This window comes from Orycteropus afer, unplaced genomic scaffold (genome assembly GCF_000298275.1).
Source record: "Orycteropus afer afer isolate SDZICR_OR568_19922 unplaced genomic scaffold, OryAfe1.0 scaffold00011, whole genome shotgun sequence".
Classification (NCBI taxonomy): Eukaryota; Metazoa; Chordata; class Mammalia; order Tubulidentata; family Orycteropodidae; genus Orycteropus; species Orycteropus afer.
In genome coordinates, this window is record NW_006921598.1 from 8,732,826 (window position 1) to 8,746,029 (window position 13,204).

Here is a 13,204-nt window from a genome sequence, read left to right on the forward strand (position 1 = left end):
ATTGTAAATAGTGCTGCGATGAACATCGGCGTGCATATATCTGTTCTTGTTATGGCTCTCACTTCTTTAGGGTATATACCTAGTAATGGATGGCTGGGAAATAACACTTGGTTTTATGTTTCATCTGACTTCTTAGTTAAAAGGGGACCCATTTTGAGGCAAATAATTTAGATACAGCTGATTCTCAAAGGGATATAGAAAGCAGTGCTTGCTTCTGGAGAAATAAATATTCAGTAATAAATATTAATTAATGCTGCTTTTGACAGGAATCCATGGGTGAGAGGGGCCCAGGGAGGGGTGTTCATAGGCAGGAGAGGGGAGGAGAGTTTTTTACGGCTGGGGATGGTAATCAGGGCCATGAAACCAGTTATACATGAACTATTGAATGTAAAACAAGTTTGCTTTGTAAATTTGTACCCAAAGCACTATTAAAAAAAATGCTGCTTTTATGGGGTTTTTTTGTTTATTTGATGCTATTTTATAAATTTAAATAGCATATTCTTTAAGACCTACCTAAGGCTTTTGAATTTTATTGGACTAGAAGTATGATAAAAAAAAGTTTAGCAGTTTAACAATATATATTTCTATATTTATACTTACCTTTACTCATACAACATCACAGCTTTAGGCCAGATTTTTTTTTTTTTTTAATTGTTGCTGAATATATAATAAACAGTAAACATAACAATTCAGCAGTTTCTGTATGTACAATTTAGTGGCATTGATTACATTTTTCAAGTTAATGCAGCCGTTCTCATCCTGCTTTTCTGAATTGTTCCTCCCCCATTAATATAATCTTGCTTTCTCCTCTAAGTTTCCTATTTAATATTGAAGGTTACAGTTGTAAATTTGATCCCATATGATTCTTTTTAAAAGAGCACAGTGCTCAAGGCAGACATTCTTTTTCTTTTTTTTTTAGTTGTGATTTGGGTGAAAGTTTACAGAGCAAATTCACTTTCTATACAGCAGCTCACATACACTTTGTCTCATGACATTGACTACAATTTACCACAGTGCAACAGCTCCCTTCCCACTTCTTCCATGTAATTACCTCTTCCCTGTGTCCTTCCCTCCATGCACTCTTGCTGCCTGAGCTGTCTCCCTGTACGTACCCAGCCCTTCTGTTCTCCCATGATTGATTTCTGCAAGGAGTGTATCTACCTAATGTAAATATTCATCTCATATGCCTGTTTTTTGTTTGGCTGGAAGCCACAGGAGTGGGTTCAATTCCAGATATGAAGGCAGCTAGGGGCCATAGTCTCAGTGGTTCCACCAGGCTCTATCAGACCAGCAAATCTGGTCTTTTTTTTTTTTTTTTTTAAATTATTTTGAGTTTTGTTGTGCATTGTTCTCTCTCTCTATCCAGGATCTCCTACATAGATCCCCCTCTAAGTGGTTGACATTGGTAGCCGGGGACCATCTAGCTCTTCTGGTCTCATAGTTGTATAGGCTGAGGATTGCATGGTATACCAGTCGCTTGGACTAATTGTTTCCATGAATCTTTGTTTTTCTTCATTCTTTGCTCTGGATGAGGCGAGACCCATCGATGCATCTAGATGGCAGCTTGCAAGCTTTTAAGATCCCAGTTGCTACTTGCCAAAGTAGGAGGTAGAACAATGTTTTGTGTAGTATGTTATACCAATTGAGCTTGATGTCCCCTGCGACTATGCTCCCGAGCCCACAGGTCCAACTGCTTGCTCCCTCTGGGTAACTGGCTGTGACCAAGCAGTGACTACAACTTTGTCCCTTGTCAGCTCTACTATATACCTGGGAATTCTTACAGAACATACCAATACACTTGTAGAAACATTGTTCAAGGCAGGCATTCTTCACTAATTAAGCTAAACTTTTGTTTCTGTTTAAAGGAGAGTTCAGGGAATATTTTTAGTTTAATGTTTTAAAATCATCTCACAACAAAAATTCTGGCAGTTCATCTAGCCTCATTGGCTCCAGAAAGTCTGGATTCCGTGAGAATTTTTAAAAGTTTATTCCACGTTTTCCCCCTCCCCCCACCTTTGACTAGCATGTGTCTATAGAATCTTTGATCAAAATGTTCAGTAATGGTGGCTGGGTACCATCTAGTCCAATTCTTCTGATCTCATGGCAAGGGAAACAGTTGTTCATGGAAGCAAAATAACATTCTGTTTCCTCCTCCTCTGCTTTAGGGGCAGTTTTGGCTATGTATAATACAAAGGGGGAAAATTAAAAGGTGGATAAACAAATCTTGGGAAATAGTTAATGGTTTTTTTTTTTTCCTTAATCTACTTAATATGATAGATAACACAGCATTTGGTATTTCAACCATTTTTACACGTATAATTCAGTGACATTAATTATACTCACCATATTGTATAGCCATCACCAGTATAGGTTTCATAGTTTTTTCATCAACCCTAACGGAAATTCACTACCCCTTAAGCAATACCAAGGAGCTCTGGTGGCATAGTGCCTAACGCTTCAGACTGCTACCCAGAAGACTGGCTGTCCAAACCCACCAGCCCCTCTGTGGAATGAAGAGACAATCTGCTTCTGTAAAGATTTACCGCCTTGGAAACCCAGTGGGATCACTTTGAGTCAGAATTGACTCAATGGCAGTGGGTTTGTTTTTTGTTTTTTAAGCAATACCTTCCCATTTCCCCCTTTCACCTGCCTCTGGTAAGCACTCATGAACTTTGGTCTCCATATGTTTGCTTATTCTAGATACTTCATAGAAGTGGGACCATACAGTGTTTGTTCTTTTGTATCTACTTATTTCACTTATTATAATGTTTTCAAGGTTCATGCATGACATAGCATGTACCAGAACTTTATATCTCTTTATGACTGAATGATATTTCTTTGTATGTGTAAACACATTTTATTTATCCATTCATCTGTTGATAGATGCTTGGGTTGTTTTTGACTTTTGGCAATTGTGAATAATGATGTGATGAATATTGGTATACACAGATCTGTTTCAGTCTTTGCTTTCAAGTCTTTTGTGGGTATATACCTAAGTGTGGAATTGCCAAGTCATAAGGTAATTTTATGTTTAACATTTTGGGGAACAACCATACTGTTTTCCACAGAAGCTGTACCATTTTACAATTCTACCAGCAATAGATGTGGGTTTCATTTTCTCTTCATCCTTGTCAGTACTTGTTATTTTCTGTTTTTCTGAATTATATCCCCCCAGAATATGTGTTGCAAATCCTAACCTCTGTGCCTGTGGTTATAATCCCATTTGGGAATGGATTGTCTTTGTTATGTTTAAGGAGGTAGGATCAGTGTGTAGGGTGTGTCTTGACTCAGTCCTTTTTGAGATAGAAAAGATTAATCAAGCACGCTAAGAAGCAGAGGTAAGGGAAGAGGGATGCCAGGCCTGTGAAGATTGCTTAGGAGCAGAAGTACAGGAGATAGAAGGACCTTTCTTCAGATCTGACAGAGAGAAAGGCTTCCCCTACATCTAGTGCCTAGAATTCAGAATTGTAGTCTCTGAAGCTGTGAAAAAATAAATTTGTTTGTTAAAGCCATCTGCTTGTGGTGTTTCTGTTATAGCAGCACCGGGTAACTAAGACATTAGCCATCCCAGTAAGAGGCACTCTGGTAGTGCAGTGGTTAAGGCATTTGGCTGCTAAACAAAAGGTCACTAGTTCAAACCCACCAGCAACTCTGTGGAAGAAAGATGAGGCAGTCTGCTTCCTTAAAGATTTACAGCCTTGGAAACCCTATAGGTGTTACTATGAGTCATCATCTACTCAATGGCAGTGAGTTTGGTTTTTTTGAGGCATCCCAGTGAGGTGGGGGAGCTCTGGTAGCATAGTGCCTAAGGCACTTGACTGCTAACGGGTTGGTGGTTCAATCCCACCAGCCACTCCTCCGAAGGAAGGTTGGGCAATCTACTTCCGTAGTAATGCTGCCTCGGAAACCCAAGGAGGGGTCACTATGAGTTGGGGCCTACTTGATGGCACGTAACAACAACAACAACAACAACAACAGTGGGGTGAGGTGCTATCTCATTATGGTTTTGATTTGCATTTTCCTAATAACTAGTGAACAACAGACAAATCTGTCTTTGAAGAAGTACAGGCAGAATGCTTCTTAAAAGCAAGGATGGCAACACTTCGTCTTATGTATTTTGGACATAAGGGACTGGCACGACCAGTCCCTGGAGAAAGACATCATGCTTGGTAAAGTAGAGGATCAGTGAAAAAGAGGAAGCCCCTCAATGAGATGAGTTGGCACAGTGGCTGCAACCATGAGCTCCAGCGTGGCAGTGACTGTGAGGATGGCACAGGACGAGGCAGCGTTTTGTTCTATTGTGAATCTGCACTGACTCGACAGTGTCTAACAACAGTAACTAGTGATGCTGAGAGCTTTTCATGTGCTTAGTGACCATTTTTATCTCCTCTTTGATGAAATGCCAATTCAAGTCCTTTGCCCATTTTTTATTTGGATTGTTTGTCTTTCTGTTGTTGAGTTGTAGGAATTCCTTATAATATTCTGTATATTAAACCTTTACAAGATATATGCTTCTCAAATATTTTCTCCCTTTCTATAGGTTTTGTCTTCACACTGTTGATAATGTCCTTTGATTAAAAACTTGGAAAAATTTTACATTTTTGATGAGGTCTAATTTATCTATTTGTCTTTTGTTCATATCTAAAAATCCATTGTCATGTCTAAATGTCCATTATTAAAAACTAGGTTCCAAAGCATTACTCTAACAGTTTTAATTCTTAAGTAAATTCTATTTTTAACTGGCTTTGTTACAGCTTTATGTATATTCCTGATAAAACAAAGATAATTGAGTTTGTTAATGGAGTTTTTCACACTGACTTAAAATAGGCTCGTTATGTATGATCTTGAGAACATTGTTATAGACAGTTTATATATATATTTTGTCGTTGTGTAGATCTAAAGGTTATTTTCTTTTAACTAGTTTATCAGGGGGAAAAAATTGGAATCTAAGCCTTAGATTTTGTTTTTCCACACCAGCCTCACTATTTGTCTCCGAACTGTAATTATTGCCTCAATTTTCTAACTTAAAACATGGGTAAGTGTGATGTGGGATTGTCCAATGTCATTTATTCAGTATCTGAGTGTCTCTGGAAGAAGGAATTAGCATTCAGCTGTTTGATTTATTTCCTACCAGGTCACAAGATTTCTGTTGTGAGGGATGTGGCTCCACCATGAAGGATGTCCTGTTGCCTTTAAAATCTGGAAGTGATTCAAGCCAGGCTGACATAGAGGCCAAGGAACTGGCTAGACAAATCAGTTTTAAGGTATTATAAATTCATAAACAAATTGTAATTACATAGAAAGGAAAGCTGTATAGCTCTATTGTAATAAGGTTTTTTAAAATAACTTTTATTAAAGAGTAATAATATATGTTCAGAAAGCTATTATGGCACAGTGGTTAAAAACTGGACTATGGAATACAGTGTCCCTCTGGGTCCTGTTCTTGGAAGAAGTTTTTCCTTCTCTTTTATTTTAGTGGCCAGAAGAAGAGGTGCTCAATAGATATGGGCTACTTTCTTCTTTCTGAAAACTCCTATTGTATGTAAAGATTATTGTTGTTAGGTGTCATCTAGTCTGTTCTGACTCACAGTGACTCTGTATACAGCAGAATCAAACACCACCTAGTCCTGCTCCATCCTCACAATCATTGCTGTGCTTGAGCCCGTTGTTTCAGCCACGTGTCAGTCCACCTTGTTGAGTTTTCATCTTTTTCACTGACCCTCTACTTGACCAAGCTTGATATCCTTCTCTAGGGACTGGTCCATCTTGATAATATGACTAAGGTATTGAGAGATGAAGTCTCACCATCTTCACTTCTAAGGTTCCTTCTAGCACTTCAATTGCTTATCTTAAAATACTGATTCTAGATGTATTTTGTACATCAGATTTTTTTTGTATTTTAGAAAATGTGGTACATATGCCCTTCAGTGAACCCTGGTGGCACAGTGGTTAAGTGCTTGGCTGCTAACCAAAAGAAAGGTCAGCAGTTCAAACCCTCCAGCTGCTCCATGGAAGAAAAAAGAGGCAGTTGCTTCCATAAAGATTCCTTGAAAACCTTTTGGGGCAATTCTACTCTGTCCTATAGGGTTGCTGTGAATTAGAATTGACTTAATAGCAAGGGGTTGCGTTTGGTTTGGATACCATCTAGTGACACCTGTAGTGGGATTATGTTCTTTGACTACTATGACAGTAATATCAAACCACATTGATATTTTCTCAGTTGACCTGGGAATATGTACACTAACATAGGATAAAGACTGTCATTAGCATTATATCAGTTAATGTTGGGCTTTGTCTGAAAAATTACAAAATAATTTTTAGTTGTAAGTGATTTTTGGATTTTGGAATGTGGCTTGTGAACTATGGGTATTGGTGTTGACTCTCCAGGAACAGCTCTTTCAGAACAGGGATTGGCTGTCCTTTTCCTAGGATAGCTGTCATGGGATGTAGGAGTGCTCAGTGCTTTACTGATTGGTAATAGATAGTAAACTAACAATTAAAATAAATCTAAGAGAAGAAACTTAATAGATTATGGGTTGTTTTGTACTATTCCTTTTGGTAACACTGTTCTTGGGTGTGTCTTTTTTATAGGCAGAAGTCAATTCATCTGGAAAGACTATTGCTGAGTCAGACTTAAACCATTCTTTTTCACTAAATGATTTACAAGATGATATATCTACAACATTCCAGGCTGCTTCTGCCAGTACATCGGTATGGCTCTTGTCCTTTTTATATATGTGCGTGTGTCTGTGTATCTATATTATTGTCATTATTTGGCATAAGAGAAGATCCCTAGATCAAATATTTGAAAATTTTGGTTCTCCTAACAGATGGCTTCTAGTAAATTGTGTTTTCTTGAGCAAGTTATTTATCCTTCCTGGGCCTCTTTGTGTTTTTTTTTCCCCCTATTAAATGGGGCTGGGGTAAATAATTTTAAGAAGTCCCATTACCCCTCCAGAATTCGGTGATTCTTTGAAAAGTTAGTTTCAATATAATGCTGTACTCCAAATAAAATAAAATACGCATGTTAGTCACTTCCTAAATAGACACCATCTTTGACAGCTTTGTTAAACTGCATCAAAATACAATGATTTAATAAAGGCCTATTGAAAGTTGCAGATCTTTCAGATCAGCTCTGTTTAATGAGTAACCACCAGCCACATGTAGCTATCTAAATCTAAATGAAACTAAATAAAAAATTCACATTAACTATATTTCAAATGCTCCATAGCCATATGTGGCTAGTGGCTACCATATTAGACAGCAGAAAAGTAGAATATTTCTATCGTTGCAGAATGTTCTAAGCTGGCTTAACCATAGGAAAACCAAAAACCAAACCAAACTCAGTGCTGTTGAGTCAATTCGAGTCATAGCGACACCTCCTTGAGTTTCTGAGGCGGTATCTCTATGGAAGTAGATTGCCCAACCTTCCGTCCAGGAGTGGCTGGTAGGTTTGAACTGCCAGCCTTCTGATTAGCAGTCAAGTGCCTTAGGCACTATGCCTCTAGAGCTCCTTAAGTGCCCAAAAAATAGTTATTGAATGAATGAATGAATACTATGGGTGTTTTTAGTTGTATCCTGGCCTATTAAGAAATTGGTGGTCTTAAGTCATCAGAAAGGAACACTGGTGGTGTCGTGGTTAAGGCATTTGGCTGCTAACCAAAAGGTCAGTGCCAGCTGGTCCATGGAAGAAAGATGAGGCAGTCTGCTTCGATAAAGATTTACAGCCTTGGAAATCCTCAATGGGGATTGCTGTGAGTTGGAGTTAACTCAATGACAGTGAGTGAAAAGTCATCAGAGAGACATATTTTAAAAAAACGAGTCAGTGCTAAATAATAAGAATTATAAGGAAAAGTAGAACTTTCTACATATGAAAGATGAGCTGTCTATGTATGAACTGCTATATGGAAAATGAATTTGCTCTATGAATTTTCATCCAAATCACAATAAAAATTTTTTTGAAAAAGGAAGAAAGATGAACTGTCTTTTGGGGTCTTTTTGGTGATAAATTGCTTGGTTGAGAACCATATCTTTTTATTTCCCTTCCAGTTTATGGAGGATGCTAAAGTGTCAGGAAAATTGACATAGAAGCTGGGCAAATACAAATTTTCCCTTGACTCAGAAATACTATTGCTGTTGAGTTGAACTGCCCCATAGGGTTTCCAAGGCCATGATCTTTATAAAAGCAGACTGCCACATCTTTCTCCTGCAGAATGATTGGTGGGTTTGACCTTTTGCTTATCAACTTAGCATTAGCCACTGCATCACCAGAGCTCCTTTTACTCGGGAATAACCTCCTTTAAAGTGGGACCCCAGTAGAGTCTTGAGGAGCTCTCTCCTACTCAATGGAGAGAGAAAAGTATGTTGGAGAAAAGCAGGAGGGGGGCTCTGAGGGAAGTGGTAGGAGGACAGTGGAGACAGAGGTACAAGAAAAAAGTATATACTGATGAGTTTAAATTGTTTTTACATGATCCAAATGTAGTTTTATCAATTGTAGGGAATACAGTGAATTAAATTTAAAGTTGAATTATCTTTATTGAGTTTCCAAATTTAGCATCCTAATTATTTATTTAATACTTTTTTAAAAAGAAGAATAGAACCATCTTATTACAAAGGAGAGTGGTAATCTTTTCTCACCTTTTAGGGCACTGTCTTAATATTATGATGAATTTAAATGTCTTTAGTGTAATTTAAATCTCACTATATCAAGTCCCCCTGTTATATATTCCAGTTTATACTTATGCCAGTTGTAATTTATTATTTTTTGCCAATTTCACTTCCAGAAGGTAAGTTCCGTGAGGATCAGGGCTTTCTTTGTACTTTTCCACTCTATCCCTAGTGCCTCACTTAGTACATAGTAGATGATCAATACATACTTGTTGACAGACTGAATGAATCTTAGGATTGGCACTTTAAAAACAGTATTAGTAATACTAGTAATGAAACCAAGAAGTTTAATTAACATGTATAATAATAAAAAATGTCATTATTGTAGTATTTTCTATTTTGATTTTAAAGTACATAAAACTTAGAATTATTTTCATAGACTATACATCATTAATCAAGACCAATTTTGGTTAAAACATTGACAAGCAATAAATTGTCTACAATTGCAAGTTAAACTTATAGTTATATTTACATATAAATAATCTCAGAGCCTGATTATGTAATTTGACTACTCCTAAAGTAATTGAAACCTGAGTTTGACTAGGGGTGGCTGTTTTACATGTAAAGGTAATATAGATACACCAAGATGTTTTGCATCAAATCCCAGATAAGCTACAGTTTTTTGTTTTTTCAGCCTTGACGGGGAAAGAGATTGGCAAAAGTCTAAATACAGATAACATCAGGCCATCTGCTGCTTTTTGATGCAGAATTTTTAGTTATGTAGAAATGGGAAAAATACTGATGATAGTTTTATATTCTTACAGTCTATCAGATTTTTTCATCTTCCCGTTGAGGTTTTGAATAACCCATACCTTTTTGTATTAAAAAAAAATTCTCACAGATGCTGGGTATTTTAGTTTATAAAAGAAAATTGATACATATTACTAGGGACTCAAACTTACTGACTGTGGTTCTTTTAAGTAGGAAAAATTTTAGAATTTTATCATATCAAAACATTAGATTTTAGCCAGTGATGTATTACTCATAAGGTATCTGAAATACAGGAATCCAATTAAGCATTGTAGCTATGCAAATATTTCATTAAGTGCGTGTGTGTGTATGTGTTAGGTGCCATGGAGCTGATTCTTAGCGACCCCATGTATAACAGCATGAAACACAGCAGTCCTGTGCCATCCTCACAGTTGTTGCTCTGTTTGAGCCCATTGTTGCAGCCACTGTGTCAGTCAGTCTCACTCAAAGTCTTCTCTTTTGCAGTGACCCTCTACTTTACCAAGCATGATGTCCTTCTCCAGGGACTGCCCCCTCCTGATAACATGTCCAAATTACACGAGATGAAGTCTCACCATCCTCCCTTCTAAGGAGCATTCTGTCTGTACTAGTTCCAAGACAGATTTGTTTGCTTTTCCGACAGTCCATGTGTGTGGTAGTTAAGTTTGTGTGTCAACTTGGCTGGGCCTGGTTGAGTGGCTGGGCAGCTGGATGTAGTATTTCCAATGATGAGACTGCTAATCAACTCCATGGTGGAATCTACTATGAGCAGCTGAGTAGCTACCTTAGGGCTGTGGTCTGCTTCCTGTATATAAGAAGCAGCCTTTGGGAATGGTCTCTAGCTTATGGCACACTTGAACCCTGCATGTAGCCATGTCATTGTTCAGCAGCCTGCCATGCTCTGCCGACCTTGGGACTTTCAATGGACTTGAATTAATGGCCTGCCATGTAGTTTGGTAATATTGGGACTATGCCGTTTTATTTGTTGACCTTGAGTTTGTCAGCCTTAGCAGCCAGCAGCTGTCTGAGTGAAGAAAAGCTTCTGGCTTCAGGGCCAGGAACAGGAGGCAGAGCTGAAGCCCAAGATTGAGGGGTTTTCACCCAGCTCCTAGAGCCTGGCACTTTGAACTCAGACTTAAAGCTTCTAAACTAAAAGAATAAACTCCTGTGTGTTAAAGCCATCCCATTTGTGGTATATTCCTGTCAGAGCAGCACTAGGTAACCAGAACGATGTGTATTCAGTGTTCTTCACCAGCAATATAACTAAGAGGCATCAACTCTTCTGCAGTCTTCCTTAGTCATTGTCTAGCTTTTGCATGCATATGAGGCTACTGAAAATACCATGGCTTGGGTTGTTGTTGTTGTTGTTATGTGCCGTCGAGTCGGCCCCGATTCATAGCGACCCCTCCTTGGGTTTCCGAGGCAGTATCACTACAGAAGTAGGATTGCCCAACCTTGCTTCCGAGGAGTAGCTGGTGGGTTTGAACCGCCAGCCTTCTGGTTAGCAGTCAAGTGCTTTAGCCACTATGCTACCAGAGCTCCTATTAGGCTCACCTTAATTCTCAAAGTGACATCTTTGCTTTTTAACACTGTACAGAGGCCTTTTGCTGCAGATTTGCTCAATGCAATACATTGTCTGATTTTTGGACTGCTCCTTCCATGGGCGTTGATTGTGGATCCATTACATGAATGTTCAAAAATATCTTCTGAAATCAGTGTTTTAAGGAATTGTTTTCTAAATGTATTTATCACACTAATAAAGGTTTGAAAACCTGCCTTTCTGCAAAAAGTGCATGAAGGCGGCATCCTCTGACCTCCTCCAACCTCAAGAGGGGGAGACATAGTCACCATCAGCATCCCAAGGATTATTCCTATGAGGCCCAAGGATTGATTATTCCTATGAGGCCAGACATAGTGCCACCCTTCAGCCTTTTTACTAACTCTGACACCAGCCATCCCTCCCATGGCAATTGCTACTTCTGTGCTGGGTTTGATAATTTGTTGAAATGGCCACACACAACTCATAGACAAGAGTCAAGATTATAGAGTTTATTAGGGAAGTAACAGGCTACAATTCAGGTTCAGGAAATGTACTCAAGATATAGGTTTTCAACCAGGACAGTCTCCCCTCTGCTATGCCCTTCGGCTCACCTCTCTGGCCCTTGGCCTCTCGACCTGGCCTGTGCCTTGCTCGGGCAAATGTTACAAAGCTCTTTTAGCTCTGCAGATAGGTAAACCTAGGAACACCCACTCCACCATCAAGCCTCCTCGTCTTGCTCTGTGGGCTGGCAAGCCCGCCACTCTGTCTCTGCCTCTTGGTTTCTCAATCGGGTCATCTCAGCCAGGTGTCTCTGCCAAGGAGGTCCAGCGCCAGGGATCTTGAATGTAAGGACGCACTCTACTTCACCTCCAGCTCTCCCCTCTTGGTGGCAGTGAGATCCCCCTTCTGCCTCTAGGAGACCTCATTTTAAGCCTGGCAGAGTGACAAAACTAACCAATCCCAACATCAGAGTTCCATATACCTTATTTGCGTGGTCCCACCCAGGAATCTGGTGGGAGTCACAAAGACCATAGCTTGAAAAGCCATACCAAGTAATTCACTGCACCATACTTTCTAAGTATTTAAATGTCCTAAGCACTTTTTATCATTATCCCATTTAATCTTCATAACAAGTGAAGATTACAGATGAGGAAGCTGAGTCTTAGAGACGTTAAAAAATTTGTTTAGGGTTATGTATCAACAAGTAGCAAAGCAAGGCTAGTAATGATAAGGCTCCCCCCTGTTTTGACCAGGTTTATGAATAGGGTAATGTTCTCCCTCCATGGAAAAAAGTTACATGTATAATATAAAAGATGTAAGTTGAGTCAATGGCTTGTACTAGTTTCTGGATTAATATCACCATCCTATTTTTTATTTTCCTTAAGAACCAATTTCCTTTTAAGCCTTAAGAACATTTGCTCTGCCAAATATGCTTATCTTGTTGGGTTATCAGTCAGAAGAATGGAGATTTCAAATGGCATGATGCAAAATTGGCAGCTGTAACTCAATTTAATTCAATGAGCTATTAAGTCACGTATGACACCTGTGAGAATTTCGGACACCTCTTAAAATGCTACAGCTGTGCCTGCATGGTCTCTTCAATGAGCAGATTGTTCCTGGGTTATGAGTCTCAGTACTCAGATCTTGGTAGTTGTTTCCTTAGCCATATTTAGTGCTCTTGAGATTCCGTATTTATTTATTTTTTTGATTCTGTGTGTTCTTGTACTAGTATATATACAGATTTTCTTTGAGAATTTCAAACAAAATTTCTTAAAATTTTCTAGCATGGAGTACAGAACCCCTCAGCAGCATCCTTTCAGCAACCTACCCAGCCTGTAGCTAAGAATACCTCTGTGAGCCCTCGACAGCGTCGGGCCCAGCAGCAGAGTCAAAGAAGGGCATCGACTTCACCAGATATAATCCAGGGCCAGCAGCCAAGAGACAACCATACTGATAATGGTGGATCAGCTGTACTGATTGTCATCCTGACTTTGGCATTGGCAGCTCTTATATTTCGACGAATATATCTGGCCAATGAGTACATATTTGACTTTGAGTTATAACATTGTTATGTGTCTTAAGAGCTGTGACTCAAGTGCTTCATTAAACATTCTCCATTGGGTATATCTTGTTTACAAAAAGATTATTTTGTATTTCCCCTTCATTCCTTTATTGATCCTCATTAATTCAGTAGGAATATAGGTAGACATTCAGACTGTCCAGCAATGTGTCCTCCCTAGTTTAAGGGACTGGAAGTCAAATGTCCCT

At 38.9% G+C, this 13,204-nt stretch overlaps 1 protein-coding gene across 1 annotated transcript in view; it reads left to right on the top strand.

Annotated features, from left to right (window-relative positions):
* The window catches only part of UBE2J1 (ubiquitin conjugating enzyme E2 J1), a 54,630-nt gene extending 41,631 nt beyond the window's left edge, over positions 1 to 12,999 (top strand). The window contains exons 4-6 of the mRNA XM_042782262.1: positions 5,135 to 5,264; positions 6,592 to 6,711; positions 12,721 to 12,999. Of these exons, the coding sequence (XP_042638196.1) occupies positions 5,135 to 5,264; positions 6,592 to 6,711; positions 12,721 to 12,999 (529 nt within the window). The remainder of the gene's footprint in view (positions 1 to 5,134; positions 5,265 to 6,591; positions 6,712 to 12,720) is intronic.
* The last annotated feature ends 205 nt before the right edge of the window (positions 13,000 to 13,204 follow it).